At 44.4% G+C, this 19,833-nt stretch overlaps 1 protein-coding gene across 5 annotated transcripts in view; it reads right to left on the bottom strand.

The window, feature by feature from the left end:
* Positions 1–19,833, bottom strand: part of PLS3 (plastin 3) — a 49,837-nt gene that overhangs the window by 7,474 nt on the left and 22,530 nt on the right. For all 5 annotated transcript variants that reach the window (XM_050310249.1, XM_050310251.1, XM_050310254.1 and 2 more), the window contains 6 exons: positions 12,814–12,900; positions 5,885–6,048; positions 3,361–3,490; positions 2,788–2,920; positions 1,399–1,480; positions 564–729 (listed from right to left, as the gene is read on the bottom strand). In XM_050310249.1, coding sequence (XP_050166206.1) covers positions 564–729; positions 1,399–1,480; positions 2,788–2,920; positions 3,361–3,490; positions 5,885–6,048; positions 12,814–12,880 — 742 coding nt within the window. In that variant the 5' untranslated portion in view covers positions 12,881–12,900. The remainder of the gene's footprint in view (positions 1–563; positions 730–1,398; positions 1,481–2,787; positions 2,921–3,360; positions 3,491–5,884; positions 6,049–12,813; positions 12,901–19,833) is intronic.

Here is a 19,833-nt window from a genome sequence, read left to right as displayed (position 1 = left end):
TCTGTCATGCAGGACCAAGTGAGCACAGGGAGAGAGCTGCAGCACCACTCTCCCACCAACAAGAACGAAGCAAGACCTCAGCTGCACCACTGACAGTAACAAGGAGTATTTTAGGAAAACTGAATCATTACTGAAGAGCTGGAGCCCTCTCTCTTTTTTTTTTAAAGAGAAAGATGTGCAGTTGTCCATAATCCTAAAAGGATGCTTCAGTTTTTGTCACCTCCCAGCTCCATTAGGTACCTACAGCTGAAGCAGCCTGGGGCATCACCAAGCAATGTGCTCATTCCCTACAAGGCTCAAGCCAAGCTGCGTCTTGACTTACAGACTGGTGTTCAGACAGTTCTCCAAGGCTGACACACATCACCAGGATGGCACAACCCACTTGCATGAATCTGCTCTCCTGCCACAAACAGGCTGGAGAGCAGTGAGCTTGGCACACGCCCTGATGAAACCCCTTCCAGCAGAGAACAGGGAGGGAAGAGGCAGCCACCAGGGCTGGAGCTGACAGCCCTAGCAACGTGGTGTTCATGCTTTGGAAGAAATCACTTAAAAGTTTAATTTACCTTCATTTCTGCTGAGCTCGATGTCAGCAAACAAGCCAATCTTAATGATCTGCCAGAGAAGCCCAAGGACCAGGTGGGGTTTGCCTTCCCTCAAGTCCTCTGCACCAATATTGACAACATGACAGCCGATGGCGGATGCAGAATTCAAGGCCAAGTTCAGGTTCTCCTGCAAACAGTACAGCCCAGTGAGACACAGTCCAAGGAGATGCTGCTTTCCCTTTCATCCAGCACCAGCAGAGTGGAGATTTTCCCCCGTATTCTTGCTCCAAAGTCAGCAGCTCAGAGGAAAGCCCCCCAGCCACTCTCCGCCTGAAGTTTTAACGGAGCTGTAGCGGCAGCAGGCTGAATCAATAAGAACTGAACTAGGCACCAGGGTTTAATTTCAGCCTCTGGTATCTAGTTTCAGCATCTGAGTTAGCTGCATCTTCTAGTGGCATCAACAAGAATAAGGCTAGAGAAGTGCTAATTTATACACATACACAGACATCTTCACAAAAACAACCTGTCCTACTATGAAATGATTCACAGACACCCAACACCAATAACCATATAGTTTTAAAAAGGACAGTTCTGTACATAATCACCACAGCAATATCAGGCGTGCACAGCATTTCAGCCACATTACCCATTTTGTCACTAAGCATTTTCTGTTTTGAACTGTGCCCACAGAACTGTTGATTATGCACAGTACAAAAGTGCATTTAATAATTAAACATAAGCTATAAAACTTGCTCCCTTCCAGAGTTCAACAGTAATGCCTTGAGCCACCATGCTGCATTCATTAAGTCTATCTGCATATGAATTTCAGCAAAAAAAATACAAAAATGCATCATACCTGAATTATGAATGGTGTGAGTTTCTTCTTGTTAATTGCTCTTTCATCAATCGTGTCCGGAACAGAAAGATTGATCATTTTGCTGTTAGGAGGAAAAACAATTATACTTGAAAAACTTTTAGTATTTAACCTGAACAAAATTCACTGTGACAATACTCACAACAGTACATTTCCTTTTGCCTGTTTGGTTTTGTGGTTTTTTGTTTGTTTTGGTTTGGTTTTTTCCCATAAAATCAAGGTTGTTTAAATCAGAAGTCAATATTGACATTATCAAGAATGTATTTGTAACTAATAGCTAAGCCTGAAACCTTAAACATGTTCCTGGCCACTCAGCTGCTGGAGTAAAAAGAGTCCCTGAATTATTTACAGTGCAGTCACTGAACTAGTGAAGACTCATTGCTCTGCTGACATCCACTGCACATTCTAGTAAGACAACATGCCTCCTCCTATTTTAAAGGTGTACTACTGCTGGCAGGAAAACCTGTCCCAGAAAACCACAAACACTTGTGAAGCTCAGTGTGGAGCATGTGAGCACAATGAATTTTCAATCAACAGAAAATATGGTAAGGTTTTACTTTATATTACAAACTATTTCCTACTCAGTTCAGTCTTTGCCTGAAGACTTGAACTACCTACTTGAAACTTGGGAAATAAATAAAATAAAAATATGTATCACAAGCTAAAGGAAAAAAGAAAAGAAATGAAAGGCAATGAGTATCTCACTTAAACTTATTTTGTGTATTGATACAGAGTTACTGAAATTCCAGGCTGATTCACCTCTCCACTATATTAATTCACTTACAATTAAAAAAAATTAACCTAATGAACAAAATCAGCAAAACCACCATACATACAAGGTGGCTGATATTTAGCAGCCCTGGATGCCTTCTGTTTTCAGCATGCAACAAAATAAGTCACCTTAAAAGCAACACAAGGATTCCCAGAAAATTCATTTTTGGGTTAATTCATAAGGTCACTAACATTCTCACAGAGGATACTGCCTGTCTAAACATCCAAGGGCATGGGCTGTTTATCACATATGCCCTCCCCCAAGATACACAGTACCAAGCTGAGTTTGCAACAGGACAACTTTTGCTCCCACAAAGCCCTTTCTTCCCCTTCAGCAAACTCAGATTCAAGCCCAAACAAAAACACTAGAGGAAAATACCAGCTTGTGAAGCTGGTACCAAAGTTGAAGCATCACACAATAGCAATGAAAGAGACTGAGCCTCTCTTTATATGTGCAAAGTGTTATGCACACACACTAGTCACAAAATTAGCCTAGAACAGAATGAAAATTCCCCTAACTACAGTTCTGGGAAGTTATTATGGTGATATTCAATTATTTTTTTTTTTTTAATTTTTGATTCAGGAGCCATCATGACTTACCATAGCACAATCCCATCTCCAACAGCTTTGAACAGGTCATCTGTATTTGGGTTCATTGGAATAACGTGCCTACAGTCAGGATCACTTTCCAAGGCTTTATTTATCCAGTTTACAAAGGCGTATTTCTCTTCCTCTAAGATAACCAATTGTAAATTTAATGCAAGCTTTTTCATAACATAGCAAAGATTTTCCAAAAAGAATCAGCATACAATAACCCAGGGAAATAACAGTCCTGTTATCATTACCACACTATTTTATTAGTCACACAAAAAGTTTAAAGAAAGATGACTCTCGCTTCCAATTACCAGAACATTACTGTTACTTACATGTTACTCAATTTTATTTTACTCAAGCATGACACAATGACTTCATCAGCCAGCACAGTTAACAAAACAAATAAGCACACATTTAATTTATATACTGCTAAATTTGCAGCATGTAAATTCTGTGCTGCTCTCACCTTGACACGAGATCATTCAACTCTCAGAGAACAGGGCACAGCAGTAGAAATGGACTGGTTTTGGCACAAGGCCTCCACTCACCCAAGAGAAGAGAGGGAAGGCAGAGCAGTACCTGAGTAGGAGTGTTGTGTCCCCTCGCTGGAGAGCTCCGAGGTGCCCCCGATCGCACAGATTCCTTCCTTCCTGTTAATTGCTTTTCTGAATGTTTTAGCAATATCGCTGCTTTTCACCTCTTGGAAAATCTACAATTTAAAGCGCTCTGTTAGACAAGGAAAGCTCCTCTTCATAAAACAAAAGGACCACAGAAGAAGCTATTTCACCTCATCTTTAAAACAAACTTCATAGTAAAATCAGCAAAAGTGAAGAGCCCAGCAAGGGTGTAGTGGTATTAAATTAACGTGGATAGTGGGCAGAAAGTCATCCCACTCTCTCAAACACATATTGCAAGTGCCTATTGAAACAGAAGCATTAGGCATGAAGTACTTGGCATATATTTACCTTTACAAGTAGATTTCAAGAGACCACAAAAATAAAACATAAAACCTTTGCAGACTGACAGAAGGTACACATGCAGCAGTTCCCGCAGGACCAAACTTGAGAAAGCTGTGGTGCAATTTTAACCTTTCTGCATAAGCCAGATGCCCGTGGGACTGTGACTTTAGTTCACACACAATACTTTCTCCACAACCCAAGAAACAATTCTCTTTAAGCATGTAATAGTCAACTGCAATGATATGTAACAAGGAGTGCCCCAAGTAAGGATTCCCCCTTCCTCAACAACAGGTTTGGGTTAACTGACAAAACAACCTCACATTTGAGGGCAGAAGAGATGCTTTAGCACAGAAAGATTACACGTGCCATTTGTGCAGGTTGTATGTTACTATTAGAAGCCCCAAGGTCCTACAGAACTGAGCAATTATTAGTAAAAAACACATGAATTGTCTGGAAAGCTTAATGTAACTCCCTCAAAATTGAACTCAATTAGTTTCAACCACGTGGAAAACACAAATGAAACGTATAAAGGTTCTCTTAACACTGCCCAGAAAAAGGCAATGAAACAGGACTGTAAAGCAGAACAACAAAGTGCTCCTATTAAAAAGAGAGGAGGAGACACCAGTCTGTAGGCATCACCACAGGGTCAGCCTGGTGGCTGTCATGCCTTACCTTCCCTGACCTTTAAACATAGGGAAGGTGGCAAGTCAAGATGATGATACAGTGCATATTCTCCTGATGGCACACAGAAGTTGATCAGGTAAAGCTGATCAAAGATTCAAGAGCCCAAAATCTGGGGGATTTCTGTTTGTTGGCTTTAACCACAAGAATTTTTATTTATTTATTTATTTATGTATTTATTTAAAGTAGATTTATTTATTTTAAAATTTCCTGGGTTAATTGCTGGCATTTTATATCTTCTTGAAAACATGTGCTTTAATGCTGAGGTACCACTAAGTCGCTTGGCCCCAACTTCAAGTCAGTTCACGTCATCCTTTGAAACATAAACCCCAGAAAAAATGCTCAGAGTTAGAAAACAGCAACAGTTCATTTTGTAAAAATCCTACAACTAACATTGCTGCCAATGAACACCTTAAGTTGCCTGTAAGACATTTTGTGTTTACTTGATTGTTGGTACCATTCAAATGTGACAGAAGAGATTTATTTCTTTCTTCCTAGTGCGAAGTTAAGAGTTATGGACCAGCTCAAACCAACAGCTGAAACATGCACCCAGCATGCAAGTGTTCACAAACTGCAAACAAACTCCAACTTACTAGTTGACTCCGAACTCAAAAGTTCAGAGGGTCTGAAAATAATTAAGGAACAGAAGGTGAAGATAAATTAAAAAATATCAAGAAAACTAATTGACATGAAAACAGCTCCCTCAATGTACTGCACATACTTTTATTCTTTTTCAGCTTTCAGCCATCAGAGTATAAAAGTTGAAAGATGCACCAGTATCTCAGAAGTGTTGTGCTTTTTTAAAAATAAACTAAAAAATTCTGATCTATTTCTACAAAAAAAGACTTAAGGATATGCCCATCCTCCAGCTTTTTCTGTCTCCTTACTCCTGTTCTTCTCTTTTGAATCAACAGATTTGATTTCTCCTAGATCAGCATCTAGGACTAATCTCCAAAAGTGTCTTGAAATGCCTTCTCAAGTCTTTAGCAAATACTTGTAGTTCCATTAAATAAAGAAAATTATACTGATACACTGGGAAAAACAGCATTCATCTGTGTGCCTGGAAAAACTGAGTAGCTTCCAGTACTATAATCTTGGAGAACTGGAAGACTTTTTTCCAGTTGTCACCTCATGTGGAAACAGTCTTTTAGCCTCCAATGAAGCTTCCATATAGGAAAACTGTGTGGATTCTTTTAGTTTGTTTGTTTTTTGCTTAAAAGACAACATATTTCCCCTCTGTCCACGTCTGAAGGCTGGAAGCGACAGTACACAAAACTGGTCACGTGCAGAGATCTGCACAAAGAACTGATTTTAACAAGAGTAACCCTCAAAATTGATCAGTTTGTCAAAAGAAAACTAGGATTAGGGTGTCTGAGAAGTCAGGTGCGGCCTCTTCTACTGTCTTCTTTAGCTTTGTTAAAACAGGTCCCCCAGGCTGCTGGAAATTCAAGAATACCACTTACATAGACAAATTCTTCAAAACTAATCTTCCCGTCTTTGTTCTTGTCTCCGTCAATCATCAGCTTCTGGATGATCTCTCTCACTTTGTATCCAGGCAGAGGCAGGTTGGCCTCCTTGAAGAGTTCATGCAACTCATAATCGCAGATGAACCCGTTGCTGTTGAGGTCTGAGGAAGAGAAGAGACAGGAGAAGGTTTCAGAAATGTGTCAGTGACCTGACGGGACCGACCCCAGACAGTGGGGCAGAAACACAGCCCCCACCCCCAAGGGCTTAATGGAGAGCAACCTGGGCACTGGGAAAACAAGATCCACACAGGGCATAGACACACAGCAGGACACCCACACCAGAAATATCAAGGAGTACACTGTTCAGTGGACACCACCACAAACACACCAGGAACCAAAGGCACACAGGAAATCCACACATGCACCCTCAGAGGGTCCCAAGCTCAAGCCATGAGGTCTCTCTGGCTCTGGGGAACAGCAGCTTCAAAGCAGGGCTGATCAGGATGACTCTTGGCACATGTGACCAAGTCTGGTGTAAAAGTTTCACAACAGCACATCTGTATTTTCATAAACAATATCCAGAATGTCTCTTTCTGCATCTAACTGTCCCTGCCTTTGTGTGTTAAAAATAGATGGTAATGAAACACAGTACTTATTTTCTGAACTGAAAACACTGAGTCAGCTCTACATTTGCGTTTTTATCATGTTGATAATGATGTTCTCCATTTAAACACTGACAGCAAATTGCAACAAGATACTTTATTGCTGCCCAAGAATGGTCTGCAAGAACATTTGCTTTGACAGTCAGTCTCCAAGCCACAGCACTGCATGCTTTGTGAGACATTGTCACCTACTAGGTTGAGGACGAAAACAAGAATCTATTGTGAAACTGAAGCTTTTCACATTAACAGATCCCAACCCCTTTGGGGACATCATCACATCTACCAACAATACATGGCAAATCCAGCAGCCCCAGCCTTTCTTCAGGCAAGTGAGGTTTTCCTGCCGCTATGGACAGACAGGCAGTGGTTGGATGCCTCCTTCTTCAGGCTTAACAGGATGAGCAGTGTGCCTCACAGCACAGCTGGTTCCAAGGCTTCAGGACTCGTGTCCGCAGTCAGATACAGCATTTGAAGCTGTGGACAGCCCAGATTCATATCTCAGGACATAAGAACAACCCTCCGGCCCCATCTTTGGAGAGACAGGAATTCAGGGCAAGTTGAGCTCTTACTGGCTGACTAGCAATGTTAAAAACCCTCTGCTGCAGGCAAGTGCTACAGATAGCCCAGGGAAGCTGATTTACTGCCTGAGCTGCTGTCTCCTCCCCAGGCCTGGGGCTGTGGGGAGATGCTAACCTTGGATTACTGCTGCTGCTGGGAAATACCTGGATGGGCTGAGGAGGTGAAGAGTGTCAGTCTCCTATGACCATCACTGAACCACAAGCTCTGCAAAGTCAACACAGTGCCTGTACTGAAGACACCAGCCCAGCCCTTTAAGGCTAAATGAGAGCTTTTCCTCCATTTAAGTAGCTGTGTTAGCTTCTCCCCCAACACCTCCAGAGCTCCTGGGGCTGTGATGGTGCACTGCTGAGTGCAGCTCACCACCACCAACTACCATTGAAAAACCATTGAGAGAGGTCTCACGATTACATCAGACAGCCCCCTTGAGCACCATGGGATGAATCCCATCAGCCCACAGTCCCAGAGGGATCCACCACCATACTGTCCTTAAAGCCACGGAGTTAAATTCCACTCAAGCAACAGCTTCTGCTGCCCAAACATCCTCCCACCCGGCAGGATGGAAGAGCTGCATCAGCCTCAGCATTTGGCTTTGTTCAAGAGGGAATCTCACACCACAGCCACTAGGGTCAGTATTTACGCTTAAAGGGAGATACTTTCAAGAGTAAAAGAAAGCAATCAGGATAGCTCTAAAGTCCTGTTTTGAGGTTTGGGGTTTTTTTTACCAAATTGTAAAGGTCAATTTACTTCTAGTGAGATGTCAGTGTAATTTTTAGGTTTTGTTTTACAACAACGTTCCAGCAAGCGGCATGTCTACACCAGCACTCAAACCTTCCTCAGTTTCCAGATCCGTAGGGGAATATGGGATTTTAAAATTGTTTTTATCAGTTAGCAAGGAAGTGAAACTCAAATGCTTAGTGGCAAACATCCAAAGCAACCAGAGCAAACATGTACTCCTCCCCTACACCTCAAACTAGAGAAGGGCATCAATTTCAGTGGATTAATAAATACATTAAATTACTTTATGAACTGTCAGTGTTTACAGTAATGCTGGTGAAATAAAGTCATTTGGGGCAATGATTAATGATACCAACAGGCTGCTGTCTGGCCCTCAATTTCAGAATTTGATTCCAAAATAATATAAGCTTACAAAGGCAAGCTTTATTAACGGTCCAGCCTCCGATGTCATGAGCAAACTATTTCCCCTCTAGATAAATCACAGCTTCTATTACAGTACTTTTATTACTGAATCTAACTCCACAATATGCATCTTTTCCCTACCTCACAGCCAGTGAGGAAAATCAGTCAAGAAGGGATTTCCTAATCTCTATTTTAAGGGTACAATCTAGTTACAGGAGTTAATCCCCAGCCTTGATTTTGTATTGGTTTGCTTGAAGAAAGGAAATCATAACTTAAAAACACTGATTGAAATGCAACTGAGGGGTTAGCCCAGGCTGTCTGGTCCATCAACACTTGCTCCAGGAATTCACTCCAGTCTGAGTCAACATCTGCTCATTTTGAGGGTTTCATTCATTCCTGCAATCAGTATCTTCCCAGTCCTCTAGGTGTGCCTAATTCAAAGAAGATTTACCTCTGCTCACCGAAAAAAAAATTAAAAAAAAAAGCAGCTCTGCCACACGAACAGCCATCTGAAATGCACGCTCACATGTGAACTCCCAAAAGTCAGGAGCATGGCACCAGGAAAGATGGTGCCCATCAGGAGGAACTGCACAGCAGTGGCTCTCAACACCTGCATTGGGCTCAGACAAACAGCACATAAATGTGAAGGCTGCTTAAGTTACTCAAAACCTTTTGTTCTCAGGACTCAGGACTTAAGTTCTTCCATCTTAACAATATCCAAAACACCCATCAGTAAGAATTACTCTTCCATAGTATCCTTAAAAAAAAAAAAATTAATCACTGATTTACTTTATAGATTAAAAGGGCACCTATGTCCTGGACACTTGGGAGTGGGATTTACAAGAAAGTCAGGTCTGCTGGTTGAACTGCAAGACCCCACACCAAGGTACTGGTTTTGCAGTAAAGATGCTCTCATTTCAAGCTTTAGCTTCTTGGCCACAGAAGGGCAGATTTGAGAGTTAAAGCCTAGTGCATGTGCAAGCCTGTGGTTTTGGCTTGGTAGCAGAGTCAAGTAATCTTAACTAGTGATTGATTACGTGGTGGAAAATGGATCCGTTCTTAACATGTCAAAAAGCCTGATGTGACAAATAGGCCTGAAACCCCTATCCCACAGGACAGATGCTTCTTCTGGCATCACAATCAAATGTACAGAGAAGCAGAATTTTAAAAAATAAAAATAAAAAAATAATCCACCTTGGCAATACCAGCAAGTTCCAAAATTATTTCCAGCATCACTGCAGGCCCACCATATGGTGCCTTGCTGGATGTCCTGCAACAGGCCCAGCCTTCAGACAGAAGGTGGTCTAAAATACCTCTCTAACAAAATCCAAGGTGTTATTCAACAGCTGAAGAGGCTGTCAAAATAGAAGCTATCCCAAATTAAATCCTCCGGCGGCTGGCCCGGAATTACTAATGGAAGAAAGCGAAATTGTTTTAACAGACAAGCCCCAGCCTGGATTCATTATAGTCTGCCCGATGGAAAGGAAACTACAGCACATCTGAAGTTTCCTATTTCTACTGAAAGATGCATGCACGGCCAGCGTGCTAAACCTGGGAAAGGTCACGGCAGCGGCGCACGGCCCCAGCCTCTGCCCAGACACAGGTGGCGCAGCAAAGCCGCAGCGAATCCCAAAAGCTGCTTCAAGCTCTGGCTCAGCTTCCTCCCGAGGACAAGTACTTAAAATAGCTTAAATAACAGGATGCAAGAGGGGAAAGTAACCCACACAGTTTCCTTTTAAGGATAAATGCTCAGCAGGACACACTAGCAGGATCACAGATCCCTATTGGCCTCGAGCAAACATTTCGGAGCATTGTTTCACCACCTTGCAGCACTGAACAAAGTGTTCAGCCGGGTTATGATTTTTGAGTACTTCATGTTTCCAGAAAAGATACTTATCTCTGCTTATCTTAGAAGCAGGGAGAAGGAAGACAAATAAACAGAACAAGTTTGCAGATTTTGTTCTGCCCCGCCTCCCCTCTGAAATGCCACTGTTTGGCCAAGTACACACACACACACACACACACACACCTGTTCTGCAGAACAAATTCAGAGCTCCCCTGAGATCTGGAGCAACCTGCTCTTCTCCCACTAACCTGTGGGTCACCCAAAGCCTAGACAGTTCCAATGACCCACTTAATTACTGTTCTCAGACATTACAATGCTTTTTTTCCCCCACTGCTGTTTACCCCTTGGATCACTTCCAATACAAATCCCAGGCTGTAGGATGCTGGAAGCTGCTTGTCTGCGCTATAGCTGACTTTAGTGATAACCTTGAACAGTGGTTTCTCACCAGTGGACTGTTCTAGTAACTACTAGGTGTTTATGGGACTCATACCTGTTGATGGCTGTCAGAGAACAGCACACCACCTGCATGGAGAGAGGGAATACCTTCAATGGCATGGAAGGCAAGCTGTGACAGAGTACATAGTAACACACCTCACTGCCTTCAGCACTACCAGATGCCCCAATCCAGTCCACCTGCATACAGAAAAGCTGGTCAAACACACACCTTTCATGTCCCATCAACCTACACATCCAGAGCAGCAATTTGCCCCATGCTCGACTTAAAGCAGGTCTCCAGGAAGCCCTATATTAGAGCAGGGCACATCTTGGTGAGGAGAAATCACCCTGTGAAACATTCCCTCCTCCCCATATCTCCCTTTCGACATCCTAGAAGCCAACCAGCTGAGTTTTGTTATAACCATGCTTCTCAGTTGCATTCCAAGTCTTCCAGGTAGCTGGGAGATGAAAAACAGACTTTTTTTTTACATAGCAGTCTTAATCCAACTTTTGTTCACATTCACTAAAGATGGCATTAGAAGTTCACAGTGAAAGTCATAGCAACCAGTTCTATATTCCAGGGCAAATATGGCTCCTTTAGGCAAGAATAAAGGCAATGGGAGCATTAAAGACACTCCTGACAGGTATGTCCCACATGTTTGTGGACTGTACCATGCCTAAAGCACACAAAACAGAAGGCAGATGAAAAGAACTAGTAGATACCATCTCACTTGTGGGTATGTCCAGGTTAATTATCACACTTCTCATTAATATCTAAACTTTGACACTGCCTTCATAATTTAAAACTAAACAGGGATGCACCTCCTGAACAGGGTGAGCTGGTTTGCTAAAACAAACCAGCATTTGAATTGGGTTTCTCCATGTTTCCAGTGCAAAGGCAGCCAGCCAACCTAATCTCAATAATTTCCCCCACACTAATGACAAAAAGCCACCACATTCCAGAGAGGTTATTAATTTTAAATGTATCCAACAACAGAACAGGCTGCCTACATCCCAGCCTTATTGAGGTCTGCACTCAGAGACACATTAGGCAAAGAGAAACACTAGGGTCATTTGTTTTGCTCTGTGGCAGCTGAATTCCACCTGCTGGGAAAATCTCAGGACAAGCAAGACAGAGAGGGAACTCCCTAAAATGCAACTTGTTTCAAGTTCCAACAGGGAATACTATTCCATGACAATCAGTTGCCTTTGAAATTCACATTTCTCTCTGCAGATCGAAAATTTTGAGCAAGTGAGAGTTTTTCACAGCCACCCTGCTCTAGAGGGTAGCAACACCTGATACAGGTATGAGGCAACTATGATTTTGTATTTACAACCAGTGCTCAAGCGATGCCCATGTCCAGTCAGGAAAACAACACGCTGGCTCTGACCACTTGATCAACTCGCTCCCGGCCAGTGCCAGTCCCGGGTGTGGTTCCCCAGCTGCACACACTGACCTCAGTCCCCATGGCTGTGCTCCAGCTCCCATCCCACCCCTCCCTGCCATCTCTCTGATACTCCAGCAAGCCATATCAGGAAAATAAACCAACAGAAAACGATCTTTTTCCGTGATGTCAGTTTTTTTGCCCATGTCAGCTTCCTGAAGCAGCCTGTCAGAGGCTTCTGCGATGCCAGCGCAGGGGGAAAGCTCTGAGGCAGATGGAGCAGCTGGGGCTGTGCAGCCCCTGGAGCACAGAGAGGTGAGGGAGGTGAGCACCAGAGCAGAGATGGAGCCACCAGAGGGCAATGCAGGTGTGCTCAGCCACAAAGCATTTATGATCACCACAATTTGCTCCATGCTGGCCAGGTAAACAGACACGAACTGGGTTTTGCCTACAAACGCTCAAATGCACCTGCACGAACCTGAAACGCAGCACCTACATTTACCACCTGCAAGGCTCAGCCAACCTGCCAAAACCAGCATCACCAGAACCAAGCTCTGCCCAAGCCCTGAAATGCTGTCTGGGCCAAAGCAACGCAGTGCCTGTTTGGATATTTTTTCTGAAATAAAACACAGAACAACAGCACAAGGCTGTCTGCCAGTGCTCACTGACAGTCAGACTGCCCGTGCCCCAGCTTTTCTGCTCCTTGGCTAGAAGTGACAAGCCAGAAGCAACAAGGCTGCCAAGGGACTCCTTGGCACTGAGACGATCACGAGAGCAGCAGAATGCCCACATCCTGCTGCAACTGCCGCTTGCAGGGGTGGGGAAAATCCACTTCAAATGTACAGCAGTCAGGAGCAAGGTGCCCTCCTCACTGTGACTTACCAACTTTGGCAAAAGCCTCCTTGAGTTCCTCCAGCTCATCTTTGGAGATTTGCATGGTGTTGGCCATCTCATTAATTTAGGGAGTACCTAAAGAGAAAAAGAACAGTGTGTGAAACCAGCCTGCATTCAGTAACATACAGTTTCAAACAGCAGCATAGCAACAATCTGTGCCAATATCACTACAGTTCTCAGAACCACATTTACCTTTCCACTAAGAAAACAGATGTGCGAAACTCAGAGGTGGGAAATACACTCCTTAACAAGTCAAAAATCCCATTAGCCTTGTTAATATTTAGCTCTGTGTATTATTTTACAGCTATGCTGTTCTGCACACATTAAGATACCCGCTGCCAGTGTATTCTGTAGGTCAGAAAAGCTCACATCTCCAGGGATTTTCCACAACTTTGAGCAAAACCAGAATCCAGACTTAAAATATTAATGCAAGAGATAGTGAACGCTCTGCTTGCCTGTCTGATCCCCTGAGAGCACACAGCTACCAAACCCTGCAAAGGGTCTTTTGGCACAAAGTAGTATACCTGATACTGTTTGCAAAAATGAAAAGAGTTTGCTTTGCTACAAGAAAGCTGTTTGAATAAACACCTGCCTCTTTCCCCAGAGCCAGTCTCAAAAAAAACACGTAAAGAACAAGTTGTTTTGCACAGCCACTGATCCCCTCAACCTCCTGAGCAAGGAGCACCGTGAGCAGGCACAGAACAGCAGGCACCAGTCACGCTGAAACCCCGAGTACGCAGAAACTCTGCTTTGATCAGATCTGCTTGGTGTTTAAGAAACAGAGAGGACGAAGCATAGAGTTCCTCCACCCATCTGCTATCATCCTTCTTTCCAAGTACTGATTAGGTTCCACCCAGCCAGCCTGGACAGGAGGCATCACCATAGGGATGGGAGAAAACCAGTCACCTACCCATGTCCCCTTCCCACAACATTCGTGACAGAACATAAACTGCCCTGTTGGTGCTCTGGCTGATATGACCATGAGAGAGCAGAAATAGATGCATCAATGCACACAGGGGTAATCCCTGTGTGTGAACAAAAAGACAGGCACTGATAAGCATTTTCTAGCACCTCTGCTAGCTCTAGCTCAGGGTCTGTACAAATAGGGATTTTGGCAGGCTCAGGTGAAACTTCAAATGAGATTTGCATCCCAAGATTTCCAACTCCCACTTTGTTAGCTACAGTCCCTGAAGTTAAGAAATAAAAGGTTCCTCCTCTGCCTATGGGAACAGACACAGGTGCCTCCTCCTTTGTAAGCAAAAGGATGAGGGGTGGATTGAGTTTTACAGACTGTCAGAAGGCAAGATGCTGAACAGGCTGTCTCTGACTCGAGGCTCAAGCAACAGGAGGCTCAGTTTCACAAATGCCTGTACTCTGATTAGCAACCTTCTTTTGTCTGAGGCTCCCAGCTGCCTTAACAAGCACTGGTTAGCTTAAGAACACAAGTTTGCCTGTAGCTGTAAATATTCATTTTCTGTAACACTTCACTCAGTCTGGAAAGAATGAAGCTGTTAGAGATGAGCACGATGGGCAGGTGTGGCAGACTGGGAAAGCAGCTCCAACAGGTGCTAGCAGAAGAGAAAGTCAACAAGAAGTTGCATCACTGGGCAGAGACATGAAGGAAAGCACAGCAGACCCCACCTCCTAGCATCTGCAGAGCTGCCAGCAAACACAAGATGTTGAACAGTCAGTAAAAGGAACCAACAAGACAACCAACTTCATCGCTGGGCTCAAGATGAAAGAATAGGACAGGGGAGGAACCACAGCAAAGCTCCATCAGACTGACAGAGTTAAGAAAAAAGGCACCACAGTAAGTTTTTTATGCCGTTTCACAGAGTACAAGTTAGGCTACTTGACCAAGGCAAAGCTACCATGCAGGTCCTTGCCAGATGCAGGAATGCTGTGTGCAGCAATGCCTGTCTTGCTCAATGTCCAGTCTGGGACCTATTCCCATTCCTGGAGCAGCCCCTTCCCTGCAGCACTCCCAGAGTGCCCCAGCAGCCTGAGCCTTAGTGACACTAGAACCTGGCTGCTATTTCCAGGGGATAAAGGAGTTGCTCAGCAAGAAAATCAGCTCTGAGTAGGCTTATTGCACGATACAGAAGGTGGATTTCACAACTGGCAGAAACACTTGCAGAACACTACCAAGAAAGGAGCCGGTTTTGGCTCCACGGGCATGAGCTGCCAGGTAGGAGAGGCTGAGCTACAGACTGAAAACTCAGCCAACTCTCCTCCACAAATTCTGCCTTCTTCCTAATCCTAATATGCACTAATTAATTTTCAAACCATGAGGATTTCACTTAAAAAGGGATTTCCCGAAGCATCATTATCTAACCACTTAATTGGAATTTAATTTGCTGCTGACTATCTCTAACATCTTTAACACCAAAAGAAGCAGCAAACACCACCATAAGCTGAGAGCTTTTAAGAAAGCTGATCTGTTTGACTTTGTCAGGTAAACGTCACACTCTGGATATGCCCTGCAGTTGTTTGTGTGGCTCTTCACTTAAATTGTTTCTCCTTTCCAGTCCCTAGGTTGTTGAGCTCAGTCAATGCATAAAAGAAGTCCTCTCAGTTTTCATATTCCTCTTCCTTCCGTTTCTTTGCTTGAGAAGATGGAGGGAGAATTTGAACCAACAGAGAAAAAGCAGACACCTGACCTTAGGTGTTAGGGCTGTCTGGAAAGGGGAATGGATGTTATGATTTAACAAAACAGTCTATGAAAAGGTTAGTGGGCCACAACGTTACAAGCTCCCAAAGCAAATGTACAGAGCTTTTCTGCAATGGAGCCATTACACCATCATTGGCACACTGGACTGGGGGTCAGAGGAGCTTTTTTTTTTTTTTTTGGTTGGGGGGGTTATGTTTGTTTGTTTTTAATAGCTGAGTCTAGGGCATTCATAATCGTGTTTTTCATTCAGTTGCATTTTTAAACAAGAGGCTTTGTCTTCTGGAACATAAAAAGCCCTTTTATCTCAGTGGCATAGGGATCACACATCAGCTGCCTCACTCCAAGCCCTGTGGGACACACCACACTGCTCACGCCTCACCACGTCACATTCCTGCTGTGAGCACAACCTCTGCCAGGGTTTGCAATGACAGCCAGAGACTTTTAGAGGAAGAGAGAATAAGGGGGAAAGAGGAGACACAAGTGAGCTAGTGATCTCACACTCGTTTTAGTCTAGTGGCTGATGGTCCATGGGTCAATACACACAAACAGAGTCTTGCTCCAGATCCCTTTTGTTTATGCCTTCATCCCTCACCACACAGAAGAAAAGCAAGAGCAGCTCTGTAACACACAGATGCACCAAAAGCACCTACCCAAAGGAGCATGGCTGGCAGACAGTGCAGACTTCATGTGTGATACAGATCAGAGCTGTTTAAAGTGTGTCTCAGGTTTTGGAATATCAACTCCCTTCCTTGAGAGGGGCTGTATAAAGTTTCTGTGCAAACAAATTTTACAGCTCCTAAACACACTGCAGTCACCGAATTGGGGTTAGTTTATTTGCTCTCCAGACAGAACTGCAACACGGGCAGGTCAAGGAAAGCTGTCCCAGCCCATGTTTTGACAGCTGTAAACCACCTGGGGACACACCATCACAGGGGCTGTCACTGGAGGGATGCCTCTGCTGCAGCCTCAGCACTTCCAGCACGAGTGCCAGAAGCTAACCAGGACATTTGGGTGGATTAACTGCTCAGACAGCAACTTAAAAACACTCAAGCACAGTAAAAAAAAAAAAAAGTCCACAAGACTTTTCACTGGGAGCTGCATCCTATATAGAGGATCAGTGATACTTGATGGAAGGGGGGCATTCAGATATTTGCACATTTTTAAAGTTGGAGGATTAATTCAAATTTGAGAGCACAAGACAACCAAATATTTCCTGACAGGCACTTGAACACTTCCAACAGAAACAGAGCTGGAATTTGCTGCTGATCCAAATGGAAGAATTTGGTCTCTTAGCAGCTCTGCATTAGTCTGAAAACTGAGTGCTCCATCCCTCCCAGGCCTGCCCTGCATTAACATTTCTACAAATGACTGATTAACAACATCAACTTGTTTACTCAAACAGGCAAATGCAGAGACACATTAAAGTGTCAACAAAAAGGTATTAATGTGTCCTTTTTCCATCTGATTAAAAAAAAAAATCCTGAGTGAGCTAGACCAAGTCTGGGGCTGTGACTCACCCTGCATGTATTCCCCATTTCAGGAACCTGTGGTTTTGTTGCCTTTTCATGACAAAGGCTCCAACGTCAGAAGGCAAGTCAGTCAGCATTAGCTAATTAAAAATACCCAAACCCCACATATTTGTGACCACTAACCCAGCACATATCAGTCCTGCTTTAGGAATAACGAATAGGACAGCCAGGCACTCAGGTTCTCCCCTGCAACCCACAGCAAGGGCCAGAGCCCCTGGGCTTGGGCACTGACGCAGCTGCCCAGCCAATTTGGAGGGAATCCTGGTGATTCAGCTGATACAGGATCCAGCCCCCAGGCTTCCTGTGGCTCACCCCAACCTTCTTTTCCTCCCTGTTTTGCAGTTAGGGCTGGTCCCTGCCAAGGGCTGCATCAGAGAATGGGGTGGCCATCTGCACTCCCCTCTGTTACCCTCCCCAGCCTGTTTTGAAAGATGTGTGAATCACCACAAAGTCCTTTCTAGCCCTCTCTGCTGCAAGGGCCTCTCCCCCAAATACCACAAAGGCCCCTCCACAAGGTATAGCATTGGGACCATCCCATCACGGCTGTGCAAGCTCTGGAGCTGCTGGGCCAGTCCAGAGCAGCCACCCTCAGGGCAAACAGTGAGGGAAGCGATTCACTGGCAAGGGTTGCAAGCCTAAGTTTTCTTTGCATCCCTTGCCAGGTGACTGGGAAGCTGCAGAGAATGCTGCGGTGATCTCATGACACTGCAGGAACCCTCTTCCACAGGCACAGGCTCATGCTGCCTTTGGGAAATGTTTAGAGGCAGGAGAGGGCACAGACACACCCCCCTCCGCCCCATCAGCTCTGCCAGCTCCTTCTTCTGGTCCAGTCCAAGCAAAGCCTTTGGGGTTTTATAGACAATATCTCCAAACCTGACAGCAACAGGAGGACATGAAAGCATGTGGTGCACAGACTTGGTCTGATGAATCCTCTGAGATAAACAGTTTCCAATGCTCTGGGAGGAGACAGGGAAGTTTAGGGATTGATGGCCTGTAAATGAAAACCTATCATGCAATCCATCCTCTCCTGCTCATAACCAGTTTGTGTGCTCATCAAATGCTCATCACAATGTTTGGCTCATCAAATTCCTACATGACAGCACCCACACCTTATGTGTGGTTATTAGAAAACACTGGGCTGCTGGAAGCACATAAACTTCTAATTGGCAATTACATTTCAGAGAACCACTGGTCAGAGGCAATAACTGAAACCAGACCTTCACCACACTTCATGTTTCCACACCGTGATATGATAGGTGTCATCTTGACAAGAGCACAGATTAGAAGATGCTACCCCATCCACAGAGCTGCACCATACTGACCCCCGGAAATCATTTTGGTGTCACTCTTGGCACAAACGTGGTACTCTGCACACAAACACTGTGGTGTTCCTACAGACTCAGCTGTTTCCCCTGCCTCCGGAGGAAAGGGGCACAAAAAGCTTTGAGCAAGTATTTCTTTGTGGTGCCAGATTTGGCTGAGATGCTGCATCTCCTGTTGTTTTTCCCTTCAGTGAAGTTTTTCCAGCCTCACACACATCAGGCTCAACAGCTCTGCTCTCAAGGTCTGCAATGCTTTTAACTATTGAACAGCACTGCACTCTAACACTTGCAAAGCCATCACGCAAACCCAGCTTTACTTAATTCTTAATCCAAGCTTTTCTCAGCCATGAAAACCACCAAAAAAACTCACCTCAACAGGCCAAGACCGACTACCCACAAATTCTATTCTAATCCTGAATTTCTTTAACCTCTCCTGGCTATTTGAATTTACTACCTTGCACCTCCCAGTTCTCCAGCTCCCTCAAGCTTCTGCCTTTACACACAATACACCCCTTGACTGATCGATGCTGGCTGTGTAGCCCCCCAGCTGCATCACAGGGAAAGGACACATGACTGCAGATAGGGATTCCCACTGCACAGGCATCTTACAGCTCACTTCATCCCAATCCCATATAGAGATTACCTCCAGCTGCTGTTTTTGAAGCCCACCTCTAAGTCAACAAAAGTCTCATTAAGTGGGGGTTGCTCTATGTTCTTTCAAACTCCTGAAACAGTCATCCTGGGAGATGTAGGGTCCCTGATAGGTTTACATTCACCTGGGAGTGGACTGTGAGACTCTGTTCCAGTTGTTGCACAGCTCACTGCTGCTGCAGGGGACAAATCTGCCAAACCCACCAGGAGCAGAGACACAAGCACTTAGCTCGACAGGCTCTCTCGGGATTTGGAGGCGTGTCTCCATTGTATCCACCTCTGGACAAGTACCTTCCTTCAAAGGTCCAGGTTAGAAAGTCAGTTTCTCCTCACTAGACCTGTGTAGAACTATGCCAGCTATTTTTCTAAGCAGCACTTGGGTAGATGCCCAGCAGGGATTTGGGCTGCACACAGGCAGGGCTACTCCAAGAGTATGGCAACAACTGCAGCCAACCAGTATTCCCATGGCTTCTCCTTAGATTTTAATTGCTGCTCCAACATCCACTGACAGCCTGGACAACCTGATCCTTCCCCTTTTGCATGCTGATCAAAGTGTCTCCTCTTCCTTCATGACAGAACCAGATTCCCCAGCTTCAACCATCTTAAATCCTTAGTAAAAACAACTACTGACCCATCAGCCAATTTACATGCCTTTGACTTCCCAGTCAAAGAAGTTTTTTGGGGTTCAACCAGGCCTGGATAACGGTCAGCATGTTCAGCACCCTGACCCAGAACCGAGCTATAGCCACTACCCAGAGAAAACCCCAAATCAGCATCAAATCCAGTCACAGCATCAAATAAGAATCAACCTCTTGATAAAAGATCAGGACAGCAT

Source organism: Myiozetetes cayanensis, unplaced genomic scaffold (assembly GCF_022539395.1).
Source record: "Myiozetetes cayanensis isolate MyiCay16 unplaced genomic scaffold, myiCay2020 scf15, whole genome shotgun sequence".
Lineage (NCBI taxonomy): Eukaryota > Metazoa > Chordata > Aves > Passeriformes > Tyrannidae > Myiozetetes > Myiozetetes cayanensis.
Note: the sequence above shows the minus strand (reverse complement) of the source record. Positions and strands in the feature narration are given on the sequence as shown.